The sequence below is a fragment of the Elgaria multicarinata genome, chromosome 5, assembly GCF_023053635.1.
Source record: "Elgaria multicarinata webbii isolate HBS135686 ecotype San Diego chromosome 5, rElgMul1.1.pri, whole genome shotgun sequence".
Taxonomy (NCBI): Eukaryota; Metazoa; Chordata; class Lepidosauria; order Squamata; family Anguidae; genus Elgaria; species Elgaria multicarinata.
This window is the reverse complement of record NC_086175.1, coordinates 109,457,187-109,479,645: the sequence shown is the minus strand read 5'-3', so window position 1 is coordinate 109,479,645 and position 22,459 is coordinate 109,457,187. Positions and strand designations below refer to the sequence as shown.

The 22,459-nt window shown below is 43.0% G+C and overlaps 1 protein-coding gene across 3 annotated transcripts in view; it reads right to left on the bottom strand.

Annotated features, from left to right (window-relative positions):
* Positions 1 to 455: 455 nt before the first annotated feature.
* The window catches only part of SLC7A1 (solute carrier family 7 member 1), a 55,897-nt gene continuing 33,893 nt past the window's right edge, over positions 456 to 22,459 (bottom strand). For all 3 annotated transcript variants that reach the window (XM_063126997.1, XM_063126998.1, XM_063126996.1), the window contains 9 exons: positions 22,155 to 22,305; positions 18,746 to 18,864; positions 16,260 to 16,482; positions 14,369 to 14,508; positions 12,644 to 12,746; positions 10,937 to 11,148; positions 7,568 to 7,734; positions 6,203 to 6,311; positions 456 to 5,590 (listed from right to left, as the gene is read on the bottom strand). In XM_063126997.1, the coding sequence (XP_062983067.1) occupies positions 5,481 to 5,590; positions 6,203 to 6,311; positions 7,568 to 7,734; positions 10,937 to 11,148; positions 12,644 to 12,746; positions 14,369 to 14,508; positions 16,260 to 16,482; positions 18,746 to 18,864; positions 22,155 to 22,305 (1,334 nt within the window). In that variant the 3' untranslated portion in view covers positions 456 to 5,480. The remainder of the gene's footprint in view (positions 5,591 to 6,202; positions 6,312 to 7,567; positions 7,735 to 10,936; positions 11,149 to 12,643; positions 12,747 to 14,368; positions 14,509 to 16,259; positions 16,483 to 18,745; positions 18,865 to 22,154; positions 22,306 to 22,459) is intronic.

The following is a 22,459-nucleotide window of genomic DNA, read 5'->3' as shown; positions in this document are numbered from 1 at the left end:
CATTGGCTTCAACAGAAACTCATGTACATGCACTCGGCTTGTCACACTCAGAAAGCTTACATACATGTATACACACACTTCGCTATATCCAGAATTCACTTAGGAGCGCAGCCAAAGTTACACATTCAGGTTAATTAGTAAAATGCACTCCTGGGACGATCAAACAGAAATTAAAAGCCTTCCTGTGCCTTGTTCCCCCTTGCTGGATAAAGAACCACAAATGCAAAAGGGTGTTACATGCAGCACATAGGATTCATACACACACGCACACACACACACAAGCACACATACACACTTACTTTCTGTACTGGACTTGTGCACTTCAGTGAGCATTTATACAAGCAGAAAAATAAAAATAATGAAAACTACACCAATTCCTGAAGGAAGAGGTGGCTGCTTCTGAAAGGCCCCTCTGTTACGGAGCAAGAGACTTGTTCTGTCTTTATCTCTCTCTCTTTTGTCTTGAGCATTACAAAGAAGGCAACACTTCAGAAGACAGCTTTATATACAGCAAAGTGTCCCAGCAGCTATCCAAAACAATCTTATTAAAACATCTTAATAATAGTTACCCACTTATTTACAAATACATATTCCAAGAAATGTCAGCCTATTCCTCACAATAGCAAACTTACAGCAGCAACTTGCAGGTTTTCACCAATAAACTCGAAGCCTTGTATATTTGTACATTTAGGTTTCACAGGTGGGGGCAGAGAGGCTGCCTGATCTTTCCTGCAGGGTTTCACTACGAGGGAGGGGGGAATAGGGTTTGCACTCTACCTCCTGATTTCCACCAATGCAAGGGGATTGCCAGCTGCAACACTACAAGTAACTACAGCACAGAGAGGTAGCAATCCCTCTGTCTAACGAGGCCTGCTAAGTAATCCACAAAGCTTTATTCAAGCAATAATATCTCTTCCCACCTGAAGGGAGTCTAATCTCTAGGAACTTTCCCCCAGGCAAAACTATGCAAACTAAGCGAGACCATTGTCCTTTCAAGAAGAATGGAAAGCCCTTTCCCAAGATGCGCTAACTTCAGAGACTAGTTCTGAGGCAGCTTCTGACGGGACCCCAGCAGCGCCAACCTTCTCTCGCCTTCCTTTAGTTCCGCCCGTTTTAGTCTGCGGCGTGCTCTAGGATCCGCTAACCCGTCTGTGCTCTCTCCTTCAGAAGAATGTTGGCCTCCCACTGACTGTGTATTGTTTGCCCTTGAGGAGATAAGCTCTGGAGAGGGTTCACTCCCAGCTGGTGAAGAGCCCGTGACAGCTTTGTACAGGCTGGCCTGTTTCTGGCACCGACTCCTCTACTTCAGAGTCTGATTCTGATTGATCACCTGAAACACCTTCTTCCAACCCAGGGAGAGCAGAGCTAGACATGACACCCTTTGGACAGCAACTGTTGGTACCAGTAAAAAATAAAATAAAATCCAACAACAGGACTGGGTAAAATTCTTCTCCCTGAGAGTCCTTCCTAGAAACTACATCTCCTCTCAGCTTTTCAGGACACTTGTAGGGGCAGAGGGAAATAGGTTCATCTTCTGTGAGCACCAGTGTCTAGGCAAGTCCTGCATATCTGACTTAAGTAGCAGCGTTGCTTAAAACAACCTTCAACAACCTGGCACCCACCATATGTGTTGGACTACAACTCCCATCATCCACAGCTAGCATGGGCATTGGGTGAGTTGGCTGGGGATGATTGGGAGGGCGCTAGGTTGCAGAAGGCAGGTTCAGAAGATAGCCCTGCACTTGCACTGAAACAGGTGCTAACCCTAGAAGACTGTTTCTATTAGAGTCTGACCATCCACACTAAGACGCAAGTGAACAGCTATTTTCAGGGCTACTTCACACATGACAAAACTCCTACACTAAGAGTTATTTCCATGGCAAAACTTGCATGAATCCCACATTTGAAGACAAATAGCAGCTTCTTAGAGAGCAAATTGTATGCCAAACATTATGCTCTATTTGTACGATTTTGACACTGTTTTTCCCGCCTAGTAGAAAAAAAAGACATAGAATCAGTTCTAAAATAAGAAACCATAATGAATGTCACAGCTATAACAGAACTGATTCAGAAGAGTTTACTCTTAAATCGTTGCTTGAATAGAATCGTTCTCTGGGTGTGGACCTGAGCCATTCTCTTTTAGGAATGGAGCCACAGAGTTGGGGACCAATTATCTGCCTCAGGCCATTTTCAATTTCGCCACCTGCCCATGAGGGATGAGGCTTAACTTGCTTAATCGGAATGGACCTTCGTAAGGAAAGAGACACTTCCAAAGGTAGTGTAGGCCTTTAGAGGTATTGATTGCTTCCTTTATTTGAATTGGAAAATTAAAAAATCCAGCCGACAGAACAGCAGCTCAGTAACCCACAGTCTCAAACCTTTTCCTGTTAAGACAGTACATGTTGTACAAGCAGTCGTTTGAGCTATTCTCAGTGACAGCTCTGTATTAGGACACATTCTAATAACAAATCCAAGCAGTTATAGGAGTGTGGGTGACAGGGAATTCTACATGAAGGAATCATGCAAGCTTCTATGGACGTGATTCAGTGTAGTAATTTGTTCACGTGTGAAACAATGTGTGAAACAACATACCTCAGCATAGGTATGGCCCAACAGATAGGGGAGATGTTGGCTCTAACTCCAACTCAGATGTGGAAGAAGAGGGAAAAAGCACAGCAAAAAGGCTATGAGGAAAAGAAGAGGCTGGCTCTGGTGCTAGAAGTTCTGTGACGGTCAACTATTTGCCAACGGAGGCAAAACAAATACGACTACAGTCCTTAAACAATACCTAGAAGGTTTTAAATTGATAACTGCTCCTCCAAAGAGGAATTCATTCTGTTGTACAGCTCCTGACGAAGGATCTCCAGATCCGAAACGTTGAGCATTTGTACAAATTTAGTTGAAAGTTTTTGGATTTTTTTCATTTTGGATAAGGAAAATAAAGGAAACCTCCTTTTATATTTTATAGCACCAGAGCCAGCCTCTTCTATTCCTCTAAATCCAACTCAGCCGTGGAGTCTGTAAAATGGGACCCTGTGTGTCCAACGGGCACTCTGAAATGAGGTGCGGTAGAAGGATTCATAAAACGGCACAGGGAAGAACCGACTGATCCATAAACACAGCTAGAACAACCCTTTCCTATCAGAGAAATCGACCACGACACTTTGACCATATGACACTTTGACTCGGCCACTGTGTTCCTCTGACGATGGGCTTTATTGTGGCTCAAAAGAAGTTAGGCTTTGGTGTATTGACCAACTCACTGTTCTCAGTGCCTTTTCACTGATTACTCATGCTGCTGTTATCGCAAGGTGGCTGAGAGAGGGGCTCTAATCTAGCATGGAAAGCACCTGATAAAGGTAAGAAAGTGGGGAGCTGCCACATAGCAAGTGAGACCATTGGTCCGTCTTGCTCAATAGAGCTCTCCTGGATTTGAAGCGGTGGTCTTTCCCCGCCCTACCTGGCTGGAGATGCTGAAGATTGAAACTGGGCTGGTTTTCTGCACCCAAAAGCACATGGCCCACCACTGAGCGATCAGCCCTTCCTCAACATTGCTTGGGGTTGCCACAAAGAAACGTTCTTCCCCGCTATATTCCCTCACATAGAGAAAGGATCACCCTTCTACAAAATAAAAGATTTCCCTTTCTTCCAAGTGTCACTATTTCCCACGCAGTTTGCCTCAGATGCAATATGTAAAGCGGCTAGACATAAATACCAAATAAAAATAATAATAATAATAAAAAATATTAATAATAATAATAATAATTAAAAAATCCAAGTCTCCAAAGAGACTGACAATGCAAGAGGGGAAAAATAGGAATAAAAAGCTACAATATTTATCAGAAGTTTTGTTTTTACAGCAAGTATTTGCATGAATTCGATATTTTTCCTTTGTTAATGCACATTTTTACAAAGAGGCGGGCCTCTGTCTATGCATAGATACACATAAAATCTATGATTCCCACCCACACTGAGCAGGAAGGCTAACAGATGGCTTCAGAATTGCAAGCAGCTACTTTGTCAACCTCTGTAATTTATTAGGACACATCGCTTCCGTTCGAACACGTGCATGAACCCAGAGTGTCTACAAACAGCACAAAATTCGAACTGGAGTTCAGCATGGCTAAGCCTGACTCTCAAGCATTTCCCAGATGAGAACAGCACTGGACTGGCAGTGGAAAACTGCTAAACCCGTGCATTGTCACACACTCACGCCTGGCTGTAGATGTTCTCCAGTATTGCTTCTAGTGTTTGCACATCTGCTACACTTACCCAAGGAGAGTCACTCCTCGCAAGATAGGCAAGAAGTCGCAACATATTTACTTCACAGACCATGCACTTCACCCAAATCTTCCAGATGGACACAAATTAATAGTGCAATCCTATGCCTGTCTCCTCAGAAGTGAGTCCTGTTGAAATAAATGGATGTACTCCCAGGTAAGTGTGTATAGGATTGCCGCCTAGGACTGGATTACAAAAGCTGAGCTTGGTACAACCCTCCTATCCTGCAAATCACGAACTTTATATAAATTACTTAAAAACGTAATTATAATAGACAGCGTTGGGAGTTAGACCCAGCAGATCTGGGTTGACATCCTTACAAGGAATTCACTGGATGTTTGACTACAACTGCTTTCTTTGACCAGTATTTGACTACAACTTACTTTGACCAGTATTACCCTATCTGGGATGTAATCAACACCCCAAAGCATGCAGTCAAACCCAACTGCTCTCAACTTTGCAGATTTGACCTGATAGGAGATGAATTAGGAACCTTTTTTTTTCTTTCTTACACAGTGTTATAAATTAAGCCAGAAGCTTCTCTCATAAGCAACAGGATCTGCTATTTGCCTAAACAGGAGCAAGAATTTAGCCTGCAAGCCACTTCACTCTATAGAAGACCACTGCAATATTTGCATTTCAAAGCACCGGCATTACCTGCACAAAATACACCAAACACAATGATTAAATAATGCCGCCCAGTTCTTTTCTTAAAACAAATCCTGGTAATTTTTAATACCACCCAGAATGGCTTTTTGTTTTGTATTGTAGGCAAGGCCTACAATTTTGGTGGTGCAATATGGGCGAACTTGCAGATAGACAATGCAACGTTTTCTCCATTAAAATCCAAGTACAGTACCCAGGGAGCTAATTTGCAGGCCTTCTGAAAGGCTTGGTCTCATAGCAGCATTGGAAGTGAACTGGCATGCAGAGAAGCCGTTTTCTTTCCAGATACTTATGATAAGAGGGAGCAGGGAGAAGAGGGCTTCCAGCATCAGGGAACAGTATTGTTGAGTGGGCACCAGAAGCTTGGCTTGTTCCTTGTGGTCCCCTATAGCTGCACCACCAAGGTAAAAGCAAGCTGCAAGGGGCATCCACCTGATGTTCCACGGAATAAACACTTCAGGGGTCCCAGAGAGAAAAAATGTCCTTCTCTGCAGTAGAAGCTCAGCTGTCCTTTAGCCTAACAAGGCTGTCCATCATTTACAACTGTCCACATTGTTGTCCATACTTCTTTCTGCATCTGTCGGTGCCGAATAAGATGCCTCTACGCTGTGCCACATGCCGTAGGCAAAATAAATGAACAAACCTAATGGAAGGAAGGAAGAAAGAGAGCATGAAGTCATGTGACAGCACTCAGCCCATACCCAACTACAAGAAGAAGAATTAGTAGCTGCTGCTAATACAGAAAAAAAATGTACCAAGCCAGACAATTATTATTATTATTATTATTATTATTATTATTATTATTATTATTATTTATTTATTTATACAGCACCATCAATGTACATGGTGCTGTACAGAGTAAAACAGGCGACATTAATAGGGAACACCCATGGTCTGCCTGGGATTGATGGGGACTTTGGAGTACTCATTGACCCAATGGCCATGCTGGCTGGGAATTATGAGAGGTGCAGTCCAACACATTTGGAAGGCAGCAGGTTGAGGAAGGTTGCTACATATAGTTCAGAACCAACGACAGTAGGATAAAACCGGCTTCAGGCATCACCATGATTTTGAGGGCGGGGGTAGGGGGGTGGCAATAGATGAAGGCAGGAACTGGCATCTGAATGTTTTCAGGCAGCAAAAATATCTCGTGATAGTACTATTCAGAGCTCCTCCCACCCCTCACCGTCAATATATTTAGAATAAATAACAGTCCCATCATTTCACATGGTCAAAAACCCAATTGCTAGCTCACCTATAAACATCCAGATGGCAAACCGTATCCAGGTGCCACCATCCAGCTGCATCATGAGATAAACGTTCACAAAGATGCTCAGGACTGGAAGGACCGGAAGAAAGGGGACCTGAAAAAGCGAAGGAGAAGTTGTCCCTCTGGATCGTATTCAGCGGCACCAAGCATAGAGGTCATTTGCACCACTGTGTTCTCGTGTGATCACGCAAGTATCAATGGCGATTGATTCTGTTTGTGATAGCAGTCTTTTCACATTACGTTACCAACGGAAGGACACGTGGAGATATTATGGGCAATATCTTGCAATATGGGCAATATCTTGTAAGAGAGTGGGGTCCACCATTAGCAAAATGGGGAGCTAGAAATCCTTAAAGAAACCAGAAACGAGCAGAAACATTAGTTTATAGAATAGGGCAGGTCAACGGAGCTTGCAGAAGAGAGCTCCGTTGACCTATCCCGATCAAGGAACAAATGTTTACACTAATCTTTGGGCTCACTTTAGGCAGCACTATCTCACCATTACACTAGAGGTGGGTCCCAGTGGCACCACACAGTGAGTGGAAGAGCAGCAGCAGTATTGGATACTGCCCGACGCACTTGTCAGTATTAGCTCAAACTGGTTGTGTAAAAACATTCGTTAGCAACTTCCAACAGGGCAAACTTCATCTGAGAGATTCCTCTGGAAATGTAAGCACCTCTGCAATGTGGATCGATACATTTGGATGTATATTGTGTTATATATACGTTATGTGGATGTGTATACTTTGTCACCTTCCTTCCTGTAAAACCTGCACTGAGTTAAGCCCTTACTAGGGTTATTGTTGATGTTCTGTCTTGCCTCATCTCTTCCTTCCTTGAGTTACATAACAAGGCTCAAACAACCCATTTGAGGCTTCTACAAACTCCACACTTAGCAAAGATAGGAACTCATTGGGCTCTTTCCCATCACAAAATCTGCGCAGCCTGTAATGCTCAAGATTTTCCGTACAAACATGAGCCCCATTTAATAGAGTGGGACCTGAGATGGTATTTAAAAGCTGAATGGCATTATGCCTCCTCTTATCCACAGGTATTATAAGAGATCATTATCTAGGATGACCATATGGAAAAGGAGGACAGGGCTTCAGTATCTTTAACAGTTGTACAGGAAAGGGGATTTCAGCAGGTGTCATTTGTATGCCTGCAACACCTGGTGAAATTCCCTCTTTGTCACAACAATTAAAGCTGCAGGAGCCTTGCCCTCTTTTCTAGCTGGTCACCCCCGATTAACCTCTCCTTCCATGCATGGAGCCAGCAAAGACTCAAGAGTGCTTCCTCTGCCACACCTAAGACGCCCTGCCCCAAACCTCTCCCCTGTCAATCACTTGCCTTAAACGAGAGCTTGGTGTTGCTCTCAGGTTGTCTCCAAATAACCACCGTGCAAAGGAAGCACAGCAAGCCGACTACAACCAGCAGGGTAATAACCCACGTGGACCCATTCATCAGACCTTCTTTGCCAAGGACAGTCAAACTACAAAAGGCGACGATAAGAAAACCTGAGAACAAGATACATAAAATGTTTGTTGTGCTGATATGATGGGGGAGAAACATACGCAAACAAGAAAAGCTGTTGTCATTTTAAAGCCAAGTCAGCAAAAACCTGTGGCACACGCAGCTGTATCACTTAGGATTCTGTACCTTCCAAGGCCCATTTTTTTGTAGTGATAACAGCAATCAGCTGTTTTGCCAACGGCTCATGGAAACTACAGAGTAGAAAGCCCATCTGTTAGGATTGCCAGGTTTTCCCATGCTGCAGCCACCAAATGGGCTCCTTGGCAGCTGCATAGAATAGGCAGAAATTCAGCAAGTGAAGGTCTTCGCATCACTTGCTCTCATGTGATCTCCACGTTAGTTTTAAAAGCAACTGTATCAAAGCACCCCCAACTGTGAGCTCTTTCAACTCAGCATCATAGAATCATAGAACAGCAGAGTTGGAAGGGGCCTAAAAGGCCATTGAGTCCAACCCCCTGCTCAATGCAGGAATCCACCCTTCAGCATACTTGACAGATGCTTGTCCAGCTGCCTCTTGAAGGCCTCTAGTGTGGGAGAGCCCACAACCTCCCTAGGTAACTGGTTCCATTGTCGTACTGCTCTAACAGCCAGGAAGATTTTCCTGATGTCCGGCCAGAATCTGACTTCCTGTAACTTGAGCCCGTTATTCAGTGTCCTGCACTCTGAGAGGATCGAGAAGAGATCCTGGCCCTCCTCTGTGTGACAACTTTTTAAGTATTTGAAGAGTGCTATCATGTCTCCCCTCAATCTTCTCTTCTCCAGGCTAAACATGCCCAGTTGTTTGAGTCTCTCTTCATAGGGCTTTGTTTCCAGACCCCTGATCATCCTGGTTGCCCTCCTCTGAACACGCTCCAGTCCTCGGTTCAACTGGAAACTCATCTGGCAACACCATGGAACCACCAGTGTTACGAGGAAATATTCCTTTCCTATACCAGGGACAATATTCCTAAACCAGTTAGATGGGGTGGAAAAGGGCAGGAGGAGCAGGGCAATGTTGCATTAACAACCTGATGTGAGCATGCCAAAAGCATTTGGCTCACCACAGATGGAAACAGTCCACTGGGAAAAGATGAGGTGACCCAACAGGGCTCCTCTTACGTTCCTGGATAGCCAAGCCTCGGAACCTCAAATGTTATAGGAGGTTGTTTAGGGTGACTATATGGAAAAGGAGGACAGGGCTCCTGTGTCTTTAACAGCTGTATTGAAAAGGGAATTTCAGCAGGTGTCATTTGTATGCCTGCAGCACCTGGCAAAATTCACTCTTCATTTCAACAGTTAAAGCAGCAGGAACCCTGGCCTCTTTTGTAACTGGTCAAGAGGGCAGAGCTCCTGCAGCTTTAAACTTTGAAGATACAGAAGCCCTGCACACCTTTCCAAATGGTCACCCTACGTTGCATCCAAGAGTGTCATTCTTCCAGTGGGAGGGAACCACTGGTAGATCAGATTTTCCCCTCTCCTCTGCAGCCCCCTGCAATCTGTTCCGCGGGATTTCAAGGGAGGAGGTTCCTCTGGAGCAGTTTGCAGCACAGGAGAGGATGGTGAAAAAACAATCCTGTCTTTTGAAGGATTACTATTATAAAAGATTGTGAAACGCTTTTAGAGTTTAGTGCTTTACAAAGAAGCAGGGTTGTTTTGCTACTTTCATCTAATCTACCCTTTCCCCAACCTGGTGCCCTCCAGATGCACCAGGAGTGCAACTCCCATCATCCTCAGCCACAGTATGGAGAAGACAGATCTACTCTGAGCATGACTAAGCTTGGACCAACCCTTCCAGTTTGGGGAAGGCTAAATGAACATAAACACAGAAAGCAATATATTTTGAGGCAGTCAGTACACAAACATAGATCTTTGTACTTATTTGGCTTGTCCCAGTTCACTGTCCAAGTTTCAAAATATGTGAGCACTGGCTACAGTATTCTATAAGAACACAAGAAGAGCCATGCTTTATCAGACCAAGGTCCATCTAGTCCAGCATTCTATGAAAAAATCAGGTTTCCAGCTCTGCTGCTAAGTGCTCACTTGCTGGGTTAACTTATCCATTATTAATAAATCCAAGACTCTTTGAAGCTGATCCATGACAGGGGTTTCTGCAGATTCAGCTGCAGGCCTTCTATGCATGGAAGTCTATAAATGGAGGGAAAAGACCTGGCACACACCTATATGCACCATTGTGCAAATTAAAAAAATAAAACCTAAAAATAAAATATCCCCCACCGAATGTAATGGAGAATAGGTTTTTGTGTTACTAGGCAGTTACATCCTGTGCCAAGCCAAAGGAGGGGGGGGAGTAAAAGGAAGAAGGACTGACAGATGAGGGTCATGAATATGCTGCAACCATAATTGCAGACACTGAGTTAATACAGGATTTCTGTCTCCGTGCAACCCTGTTTTGCTTCCAATTTTAGCACACTCTTCTGCACTCTGAATCTGTGCAAATGCAAGTTCTGGGGCATATATACTTCAGTTGCTGTATGTTTCACTTATGGATATTGCAAATTGGTTCTTAGTTAAACCAACTTCGACTCAGCACCTTTCACCAGTAAAAGGATATGACCCCATCCAGCAAGGGAGATTCACAAACTTCCATATGCACCACGGATGTGGATGCCAGTTTGTATCTGGATGCTCATTCACATCCATATTGTGATGCTTTTCAACGCCCCATTGAACTTACTGGATTCAAGCAGATTGGGTTGTGCATCTCCATCAGGGGCTACTAGTTGTTGCACCACACAAGCTGGGTGCAACTAGAGTTATGTTGGGCCACAGTGTAAGGGAGCTCTTAAGCCAGGGGTGGGAGACTTGTGGTATTGCAACCTCCATCAGCCCTAGCCAGCATAGAACGATGGGGGTTGCAGACCAGCAACATCTGAGAAAGCACCAACAGAAAATCCTATGGAGAATGAGTACTTAGCAAGAGATCCAAAAGGTGGTTGTTCCCAATATTAAACAACAAACTGCAATCCTAGGTTTTATGGGAGTGGGGCTTTAGGGCCCCCAGAATCTCGTAAAATGCTAAACAGCCACATACAAGATAAATATTATCTGCCTTGAGATAACCAGGATACAAGAATGAATAACACACACTGACACAGAGCTGTTATCAAAAGTACTAGAAAAGCTTATTTGAAAGACCAGCGTAACTCCCAGCTCACCAGAATGAGTTGGCCAGGCTGCAACTCTTACCTATGATGCAGGAACTGACATTCACTACAAGCCCAGAACGTTTGGACGGATCAGTATTTGAGGGGAAGATAATGTCTTTTAGGGAGCACTTGTCCTCTTCCGCAGGTAGAAACCCAGTCTGGGAGTCACTGGTGCTCACAGATTCATTGTTATCCAGCTCATCAGTTGTACTAGCCATCTGATATGCCAGGTTAGGCTGCTTGGGCTGGTATCTAAGAGAAAAGGAAATGGATTATGTTAAGTTACTGGGTAAAATATTGTTAAGATCTAGATGGATTCTTTGTTATTTTAACTGCTGGTGTTCTGCACTGTAGCAGCACACAACAGTGTATATTAACACCAGCTATGGTTTTGTTCCTGCTGAGAAGAGCTTCTTTTTTTTACAGATGATGATGATGATGATGATGATGATAATCTACTATCTTGTTGCTGTTGTGTGATTTGTGTTTATTAAGAATTTGTATTATGTTTGTGATGTGTCTGTTGTGGGTCTGTTTGTTTCAAATTTTGTAAGCTGCTTTGAGTTATCATTGATAATCAAAAAGCAGGATATACTTTGTCAAAGTAAAACCAAATACCATGGGATCAACGAAATCCCTCACATGAGGAATACAGAGAACCCTGCCAATATTGCAACACCAGGAATCTCAGTATCTATCAACAGAATGCTAAAAATGCAAAAGTGGCTTCTTCTAAAACAAGACAAGAGATTAATTGCCTTGGTGATATTTCCAGAGGTGAGTTCTCTACTCTTGCTCCTTTCCCTTTCTAATCTTAACTCCTATATAAAATATAAGGACCTGCCTGATACAGACTTTGAACGATAGCTCCTCTGACCTCGCAAATAAATCTGCCAACTTTGCTAGCCCTCAATAAAACACACACACACACACCATACAGCGGTGAGAAGTGGCTGTGCAGCCTTGTGACTACAACCATCGCATGGCAGATGTTATGTGAAGCAGCATGCCAAAGCAAATAAAGATAAGGATGCTTGTCCAAACAGCTGTGCCCCAGTTGTTATGCTGAAGGGGATATGCCAAAGGCAGCTGGGCAGAAAGATTCCCAAGCTATTTGCACCCAAGATTGTACGGTTGCAGAGGCAGAAGAGTGCATGTAAGTGAAACCTGCTCTTGAAACAGTTTTTCCCTCTCGATGAGCATTTCCCTTTATTTGGATGCTGAGCTGCTACCAGCCTCTCAAAGGCATTTGAAAGATTTCTCATCTGCTGCGGTGGGGCAAGAGTTCAGGACACATTTTAAAATAAAGAGCTGAGAACATCTGGATAACTCAAATGCTATTTTCAGAAATGGAGATCAGCCATTGCTTCTCTTTCCCAAAATGCCCTGCTAGGTATAATCAGATATTTTATAGAGAGCTTCGGCTGTGGGGCGATACATAAATGTAAATAAATAAATGAATAAATAAAACCTGCAACACTTACCACTGACAAATTCATTCAGACTGAAAATCTCCGTTTTTAGACTGGATTTATCTAAATGGTAGATCTCATGGCCATAACACCTGGCCAAATTTTGGGACTTTCTTTCTTCCCCAATCCCCTGCTTTTTGTATCACTCAGCCTGATGAAGAATTCTTGGGAACTTGAAAGCTTGCACATTTTTTGTTGGTTCGAGTAAAGGTATGGCCCAACTGTGGATTTTAGATTTCCCCCCTGTAGTGCAATGCAGAGATGTTGTTCCATACCTTAGCACCAACACGCAGGCAGCCACCAAAGAGTAAGCCAGGAGTGTCCCAATGGACATAAGATCTACAAGGTCCTTTAGGTCCAGGAGAAAGGCCATGACAGCTTTTGGGAGAAAGAAGACAAAGATGAAGTGTCAGGATATTTCATTTCATATACAAGACCATTTAACCGTGACAGTTCAATCCTTATTCACATCTCTGCTCCAATCACCCCTAGCGAAAGACTCGTCTCTTGTGGGAGAAGGGAGATGCAAAACCCAAGAGAAATGAGTATGAAGACCAAGGCCAGGATTTTAAAAAGGAGGGCATCTGTAAACAGGAGATAAATGACCACACTGACAGGGTTTCTCTTACAGTTTCACTGCAGAAACCTACTGGAGACTGATTTTAAAACTGAGCAATTGGCTCATCTTTTTGGCAATGGAAGCAGTGAATAAACAGAAAGGCAAGTTTCTGGCTATTTTGCTTTAATCCTGGCCCAAGATGTTTGTACATCTATTAGACAATGAACTTCCATTAAATAACGCTAAAATTATAAGCAATCACAAAACACAAAACTTAATTATGAATGTATTTGATGATTGTTTAATTATAAAAGAACAGTACAGTATACATGTTATTAACCACATTACATTAAAACTGCAAACTTAACTACCAATTTTCACTTCCATATTCTCCTTTCAGAGGCACCAGAGATCAAATTCCTTTTGTGTGTGTAATATATATATTATAATCTCTCTCTCTCTCTCTCTCTCACACACACACACACACATGTACACACTTTCACACGTCCCCTTTTTCGAGTCAACATATACCAGAAACGGGAACCATTTGTCCAAGAAGTCATCTTTTAAATTAGGGTGAAAAAAGCTCTATATGTGCATATATAATTTGTCCATTGTGATCAAGGACCTTACTGGAGTTTCATTGCATGGAGGAGGTGAGCATATTAAACATGAAGAGGAGTTACAGAGTCATATGTGCCTCTGGTTGCCATTTTAAAGACTAGCACGTTTCTATGGCATAATCTTCTATAGACTAGAGTCCACTTCATCATAAGAATATAAAGAGCAGCCCTGCAGGATTAGGGCCAAAGGCCCATCTAGCCGAGTATTCTGTTCACACAATGACCAACAAGACGCCCACTGGAAGACCAGAAGCAGGATATGATTGCAATAGCACCCTCCTGCTCATGTTCCCCAACATCTGGAATACAGAGGCATATTGGCTTTGATATAGGTGGCAATATAGACTCTGATTTCTCTTCAGATCGTATAAATATATATATCCATCATGACTAGTAGCAATTCTAACCACCTTTTAAATGCATTCAGGTTCCTCAGATGCTTATTATTAATAATTCAATTTATATCCTGCCTATATATAAAATACACTAGAGTCTAATTCATCAGATACTTCTTATCCTCCGTTGGCAGACACACACACACACACACAGAGAGAGAGAGAGAGAGAGAGAGAGAGAGAGAGAGATAAAGAGTGCAAATGCAGGTTGAATGTTAATCAAATTCCAAAAGTACAGTGTGTGCTAATTCAATTGAAGCTTGACTGTATGCAAAAGAAGCACATTGACATTTCACAAGCGCAGTAATTGGTAATAACAATATATGATTGTGTTATCACCAATAATCGCTGTGTTCCCCCATTTTTGGTAACATAAAACCTCATAGTTATTCAGTTCCGTCTGAGGGAATCGCAGGGACTTACCCGCAACAGCTCCTGATACTATTGTAGCTATCACGGGAGTCTTTGTCCTCTCATTAACACGAGCCAAACACTTGAATAGTAGCCCATCTTCTGCCATGGCATAAATAACTCGAGGCATTGGAAACATGGATCCAAGCAGACTGGAAAGGGACAAGCGCATGCTCTTAAATACGCATCTTGCATGCCAAACTTCATACATGAGGCAAAAATAGCGTTGAAACCTTCTAACAATACATTCTTAACCTTACTTTAAGGAACGCATTTCTTTAGGGCAGCTATCTCCAACCTGGTACCCTCCAAATGTTTCGGACTTCTACTCCCATCAGCTCCAACCAATACGGACAATGGTCAGGAATCCTGGGAGTTGTAGTTCAAAAGATCTCGAGGGTGCCAGGTTGAGGAAGGATCCTTTAAAGAACGAACACACTTTCCAATATCAGCACCTAAAGCAGGGATGAGTAAATTATTCAGCACTGAGGGAGAGAAAATGGAAGAGTTTTGCCATCTTACAGCTGCAAAACTTACAAGCTTCTCTTTCTCCCCATTTAAAGATGGAATTTAAAACACAATGGGCTGCACAAAACAGCTTCAGAAATCAAGTATCCCCTCTCATTCTAAAGGTACTTGGCCAACCACCTAAACTGGATATTTTAATCTCAGAATATAAGCAGAGCCTTTTTCTGGTGGTGGTGGGTGGACAGCCCCCACCAGGCCCTCCATGGGCTGGATGACCAGTAGATTTGTTGATACCCACAACCACCTGGTCATGTTCATTTTAGTTATTCACAAACAAAGCTTAAACAGAATAGGAAGTTTCTCCCAACCCCTGAGGAATATAACAACAAAGCAGAGCAACTGGGTTGGTTGCACTGGCGTCTTTAGGGAACGATAGGTTTTTATAATACAATATTGTGTTTTTATTGGTCCGATATATATATAGTGTATTTGTTCCCATTGGTTTTATACACAATGGCCCCGTTCAGAAGACACCTTAAACCATGGCTTTAACTATGGTGACTAAGGCAAAAAGCCTTATTCACCGTGGCTAAAAGCCATGGTTTTAGGTGTCTTCTGAACACCGCCTGGCTTTCTGGCTTAACCACTGGGGTTAAAGCCATGGTTTAAAGTGTCTTCTAAACAGGGATCATATACTAGACTGAAAATTATTTTTTAAAAACAAAATAATATTACTACTGTTTAATCTATCTATCTATCTATATATATATATTGTAACCAGTGCACCCAACCCAGTTGCTCTGCTTTAGTGTTGCATTTTAGTTTTTCACACGGGAGGAACAGCAGCTGTTCTCCCCTGCGCTGACAGTCACGGGCTTTATACAGTGCCCAGTATTGCCATGTGGGCACCATGCACCGTGGTTCTGCCAGTGCCATGAACTGCAGCTGCTCTTTTGCATACTGGCAGCATTTTGGGTTTCACACAGCACCCAGACACCCCTCAGAGGCCAAGCCCCACCCCTGGAGGAAGTGTAAGGGCCCTGGGGCTGGATCACAGAGCCCAGAAAGCTGGAGGGTCTAAATCCCAGATCTAGGCTGAGTGGCAACAGGTCTCCAAGGTTTTAGACAGGGTTTTCCCCTAGCTCTACTACAATACAGCCAGGATTACTCCTGGGACCTCTTCCTTGCAAAGCGTGAGCTCTACCGCTGAGCTACAGCCCTTCCCTTAATGTGGAAAGAATTTTTTAAAGCCACCCTCTATGCCCACCCCACACCCCAACCTACATCTGATTTATGGCAGTATGAAACCTGGTCAAAGCAAAGAGAAGCAAACTCATAAGGCACTCCTTGCCTGCCAAGCATCCGTATTTTAGAACAGGGCAGGTGAGGTGCAGACCCTCACGGAGCCAATGCAAAGGAAGCCAAAGCTCCTTACCTTGTAGAAAGGGCGCAAAGCGAACCCACAGCCACCGCGTAGTTTGCGCCTTCCCATCCCACATGCGTAAAAGCAACCGGCAGTGGGCTGTTTTTGTCTAGCATGTAATAAGGCATCATTAGGGTGAGCGCAGCCGACACGCCGAAATAGGCAACAAAGCATATCAAAAGCGATGCCACAATCCCGATTGGAATTGCTTTCTGTGGGTTTTTTACTTCCTCGCCTACAAAAAAAGCCACAAACATAGAAAATGTTATTACAAAAACCAAACACTGAAAGGGTACATCCCTTCCTTTTAACAAAAAAGCTGCCAATTTGAGATTATTCCCCCGTCCACCCCAGTGAAAGATCCAGTGCCTTTTTTTTTCCAGGTTAGTTAAGTCTCATATATCTGCTCAGTCCCTTTTCAACTTTTTCATCTATTTCTTCTTTTTCTCTCTCTCTCTCTCTGTACATGTGTGTATGTCTCCTTCCCTTCCCCCATCTCTCTATCTCTGTTTCTGTTTCATCACGAGTGCAAAAAACAGGAGCATTACCTCACTATAGATTCAAAATGATGATTAAAACGCAGGTGAACAAAACAAAATTGTGCAGTAGCCCTATCCTACACTTGAAGAGAGGAAGGTGCTGTAAGTCAGTGGTAGCGCACAAGCTGGAGACGCTGGGAATTGAACCTGGGACCTTCTGCATACAAAGCGTAAGAAGAGTCCTGCTGGGTCAGAACAAGGGTCTGTCTGGTCCAGCACTCTCTTCACACAGTGGCCAACAAAGCAGGACATGGTGCAACAGCACCCTCCCACCCATGTTCCCCAGCAACTGGTGCACACAGGTGCTCAACCCCTGAGATACAGCCCCATGCAATGCATGGGTTATTATTAGAGCTGCATAATGTAATCAGCATGATTAAATCAACTGAAACTGTACTCAGAAATTTGAAAAGTCTGCCAATTATAATCAAGCAACTCCCTGGCTTTGTGGAAAGGGATTCCTTTTACGTACCAAACAGCATGTTTCCTTGAGCAAAACTTGTATGTATCTTGGCCACACCCATGCATTGAGAAATGGTTTCAGCGCTGCAGATGCCATGAACAAGATATACTCATCTTTTGATACGATTAACTAGCCAGTGCAGCCATGGCTGGAGAAAACCAGTTGACCAGGAAAACAGAACCATAACACTGTTTGTTTTCATCAAAGCACTACCTGCTCTGCAAATTTAATGAAAACAATTGTGGTGGGGTTTCAACAAGGAGCGACACTTCCTTTAAATAAATTGTTGTATTAAGATGCCATCTTCATTCAGGATCCTTAAAAGGGCTCCTGTTGCAGTACGTAAATATATGTACATTTAGGGAGCAATCCTATGGCTCCTAGACAGCATCTGGGGGGCCATAGGATATTTCAGATTCCTGGAACTGAGATAGGAGACAGCACTCTGACACCAGATCCAGGAATCCGCGCTCCAGTGCTCTCAACCTCACAGCTGGCACAGAAAGAACTGCTGCGCCTGGCTGCCTCTCTGAGGTCGAGAATGCAACCTCAGAGAACGGGTAAAGGGGGTATTCCGGTGGGCAGGGAAGGAACTGGAGAGGCTGGAATATGAGTTATACCAAGGCTCCTCCAACCTCATTCCCCTCCAAAGCACCCCAGCTAGACAGGAAAATTGCCTGTCTATTGAAAATGCAGAGCAGGAGGAGCGAGTAGGTGAAGCTCGCCTCTCTGGCATCTCCCATCCTGCTCTGGATGACCGTAATCCTTCAGGTTCAGAGGCTTGCGGTCATTGCGATAGGACCGCGTCCTTACCTGCAGGATCACCTTCTCCCATACAATCCGCCCCGCCCCCGCACACTCAGGTCCTCTGGGAAGAATCTACTTCAGTCAGTCAAAGTTAAGCTGAAGGGTATTACCCAGAGGACCTTCTCTTCTGCTGCTCCCAGATTGTGGAATGGTCTGCTGGAGGAGATTCGTCAACTTGACAGTCTATTAGCATTCAAGAAAGCTATCAAGACTGATCTCTTCCAGCAGGCCTATCCAGGGGGATTTTAGGATGTTTTTAGAATGTTTTTAGGATGTTTTAACAATGTATATTATGTTCTTAATTCAGTTTTATATATTTTATATTTACTGTTGTTCCCCGCCTCGATCAAAATGGAGAGGCAGGTGAGAAATTATTATTATTATTATTATTATTATTATTATTATTATTATTATTATTATTATTATAGTCAAAGAGAGCAATTAGTTAGAAGCCAGACAGCTAACTGAAAGGCCTTTAGTTATTGCCTTCATTCTTTTATGAAGGACTGCCATCACTTACTGGTGTTCCATACTGCAGTATTAATAGGGGAGAGTAGCATGATTTTCTTTTAGATCCCATTCCCCCAATCTTATTTTCTCATGCTCTCCTGATCAGCACCATGCAAAAAAGGTCCAAATGCGGGAAGAATTCATAACCAAAGAGCAGTGACTACTCACTGTGACCTTACCTGTGGTGGCAATGCAGTCAAATCCTACAAATGCATAAAAGCAGGTTGCTGCCCCTGAGAGAACTCCAGAGAAACCGAAGGGCATAAACCCACCAGCACCAGGTTTAATGTCTGTGTTACTAAAAATAAAACCAGCAAGAAGAGATCACAGGTTAACAAGACTGAGTCAAAGGATATCTTGCAACACAGGGAGAACTCCATCCACCAAAACACATGGTTGACATAGCCAAAACCTATCTATATTAAAAATGTGTCCTGATTTTATACCAGTTTAAATACCAGTCATGTTTAATCCTCAAAGAATCTGGAAAATTGTAGTTTGGTGACGATGCTGAGATCCCTAGACCCCTCACCAAATTACAATTCCCAGAATCCCCTTGGGTAAGGGATTGTTTGTTAAACAAGTCTAAGGCTGCAATCCTATGCATGTTTAGACAGAAAAAATGTCCTACAACTCCCAGCATGCCCCAGCCAGCCATACTGGGAGTTGCAGGGCTATTTTCTGCCTAAACATGCACATGACCACAACCTAAGTCATTTAGATGTGCCCAGATATTTGTTGGAGTTCCACTACTCTACTGTATGTAAGATTTTAAATAGCACACCACAATACATTCAGACTGCAATATTCCAAGCATGCATAGGAAATCTCATTTAAATCAGTGGAAAGTAGACATGGACCTGGTTGGACAGTCCAGTTTATTATTTTATTTATTTATTTATTTATTTAATTTATATACCGCCCCATAGCCAAAGCTCTCTGAGCAGTTTACAAAAGTTAAAAACAGTGAACATTAAAAAGTATACAAAATTTTAAACCATCAAAATATAAAAACAACAGTATAAAACAACAGTATCCAGGGCAAGACAGTTTTTGAACTGTCTTCAAAAACCTGTTAGATTTATTCAGGGAAGGGTTGGAAGGCTTTTATTGATCTTCCATTATTAAATGCGGCATGGCTTTGTAAACCCTAAAGAAAATTCTAAGCCTGTAACTACTTCCTGCTTTTTCAGAAGCTTCAGCCAAGGGATATAGAGTTACAACCACCCAAGTTAAAATTCGCACATAGCAGCATGCTAAAAACAAGAGGACATCTTATGTTTCAGAGAGCCTTAGTATAGTAAATCGTATGATTTTCTCAATGTAAATATTATGAAGTTGCCAGTGCATTTTGCTCCAAGTAGGTTCAAGGTTTTGTCATTTTTCTTTGCGTATTCAACAGTGAGGCTTTCACTGATGATGACCCATTCATGTAGAAGCAGCTCACCACAAGTAATCAAATAATCTATTAATTTTAGTCATGCCTCCGCAACAGACACAAGATTAGCAGAGTGGCCCAACAGTAGCAACAGCCCATCCCACTAGAGTAACTTCCAGTTTAAGCAGTTTAAACTGGCCTCAGTTTATCAGACATAACACATGCGCCAATTGCATGTAGCAATAATAATAATAATAATAATAATAATAATAATAATTTGTTACCCGCCTCTCTCCCTCTGGATCGAGGCGGGGTACAACACAAATGCAAACAGGAATGGGCAACCAGTGACCTTTGGGCTAATGTCAAAAGCTCTCTGCAAGCCATCAGTTTGGAATTCAAGCAAGAGTAATCTGTCCCTTCCCCAATGGCCTGCAGGGCAGCAAGGAAGAAATAAATAAAAGGCAGTGTGGTGTAGTGGTTAGAGGATCTGTTTCTTTTCGAAGTCTCATGATCCATTCAATTTATAAGGCATAATATTCTTCATAGGGGACATGCTAAATTGACTCAAGAATAACTGAGAGGCATGATTACATGAATCTTAGCAGCGACTCCTAAATCTATTTATGCAAGACTGGATGGCCAACAGATGTATTTGGAAGGACCCTACTGAGCTCCCTGGAAAGAAATTACAAAACATCCTCTTGCTGCTGCTACTAACACTATTTCTTAAAGCAAAAGTGACATTTTCCTGTGTCTATACAATTTATTTATTACATATTTATAATGCCCGACAGCCAAGGCCCTCTGGGCAGTTTACAATTAAAACCATAATATAGAAAAATCAAGAAAATAAGTGAAACTATAGGGCAAAGAAAGGAAGAATTTACATCATCATAGAATCATAGAACAGCAGAGTTGGAAGGGGCCTACAAGGCCATCGGGTCCAACCCCCTGCTCAATGCAGGAATCCACCCTAAAGCATCCCCGACAGATGCTTGTCCAGCTGCCTCTTGAAGGCCTCTAGTGTGGGAGAGCCCACAACCTCCCTAGGTAACTGATTCCATTGTCGCACTGCTCTAACAGTCAGGAAGTTTTTCCTGATGTCCAGCTGGAATCTGGCTTCCTTTAACTTGAGTCCATTATTCCGTGTCCTGCATCATCTATGTTTTGAAATCAGACCCTGCCCCTGGCAATCAAATTCCAGAGAAGCTGTGATCCTAAACAAGCAGGGTAGTAGCCAGTGTCCTAATCCAGGACAGACAAAAGGCTCTTTGTGTGGCTAGCAGGGTTGGGAAGGAGGTTGTTTGGGAGGAGGTAAGGCCTGATCTTATCATAGAAACAACCTTCCAGAAGGAAAGTGATACATCTTTGCTAGCTTTGACCAACTCTGATCTGCCATCTGCTATTCACAGGTGCAAGTTTTGCATAATATCCCAGATGCCTTACTAATATCTCAGTTGCCTTACAACTGAGCCACTGCGTCTTGTTTCATTTTAAGTTTAGAGCAAACATGCACCAAGTGAAACCTACAAAACTGCAGTCAAACTGGCTTGGCCAAGTCACATAAGAGGCTGCCTCTACACGGTCACCCCGGGAGCTTGGTTACCAGCTGGACTGAACTGAAGTGGAGGTGTTGTCCATGGCCTCATCTACACCAAGCAGGATATTGCACTATGAAAGTGGTATGAAAGTGGTATATAAAAGGCAGGAGCCACACTACAGCTTTATAGTGGTACTGAAGTGCACTGACAACTGTTGGGGCCCATTAAAATATACCATATACTACTTTCATACCGCTATATCCTACTTGGTGTGGCTCCTGCCTTTTATATACCTCTTTCATACTGCTTTGATAATGTAATATCCTGCTTGGTGTACATGAGACCTATGTGAAATGACACCTCCATGCATAGGCTTCTGCATTCCTGTTTCCCCCAATTCCTACAATGGCGGATGCTCAAACAACATTGACACTATCACAGGAACAGGGGTGTCTGCACATATAACCATTCAAGCAGAAGCACTGGCAAAGACAAACAACGCCTATCCTGGCATCATGAAGTTGCCATGAGGATGCCAGGAGCACTTCATACCTGAGCTAGCCCATACCCAATATGACGCACCTACGCAAAGTGCCCCTACACAAATCAACCTTCAAAAACATATGTACACACACATTTTTTAGGTAGAATAAAGCTCGCACATACTTGGCATCTGTGAAGTTTTCTGGGACCTGCCAGTTTTTTACTGATCCCTTCACAAAACCCGACACCATCACAAAGCCCAAGACGAGAACGTTGATGCAGGTGAACACTTTGTTAACCATTGCAGATTCTTTCACACCAAAAGTTAGGAGTCCTAGAAAATTAAAAGATTTAATTAAAAGACTTCCAACACCATCAGTGGGAACAAACAGAAAGGTATTTGTTTCTGGAAAGAGCTGCATTAATACCTTTTCATTGGTGCAATTTGCTATGCTGCTAGAAACTCAGAGCCTCTTTTACGATGACAG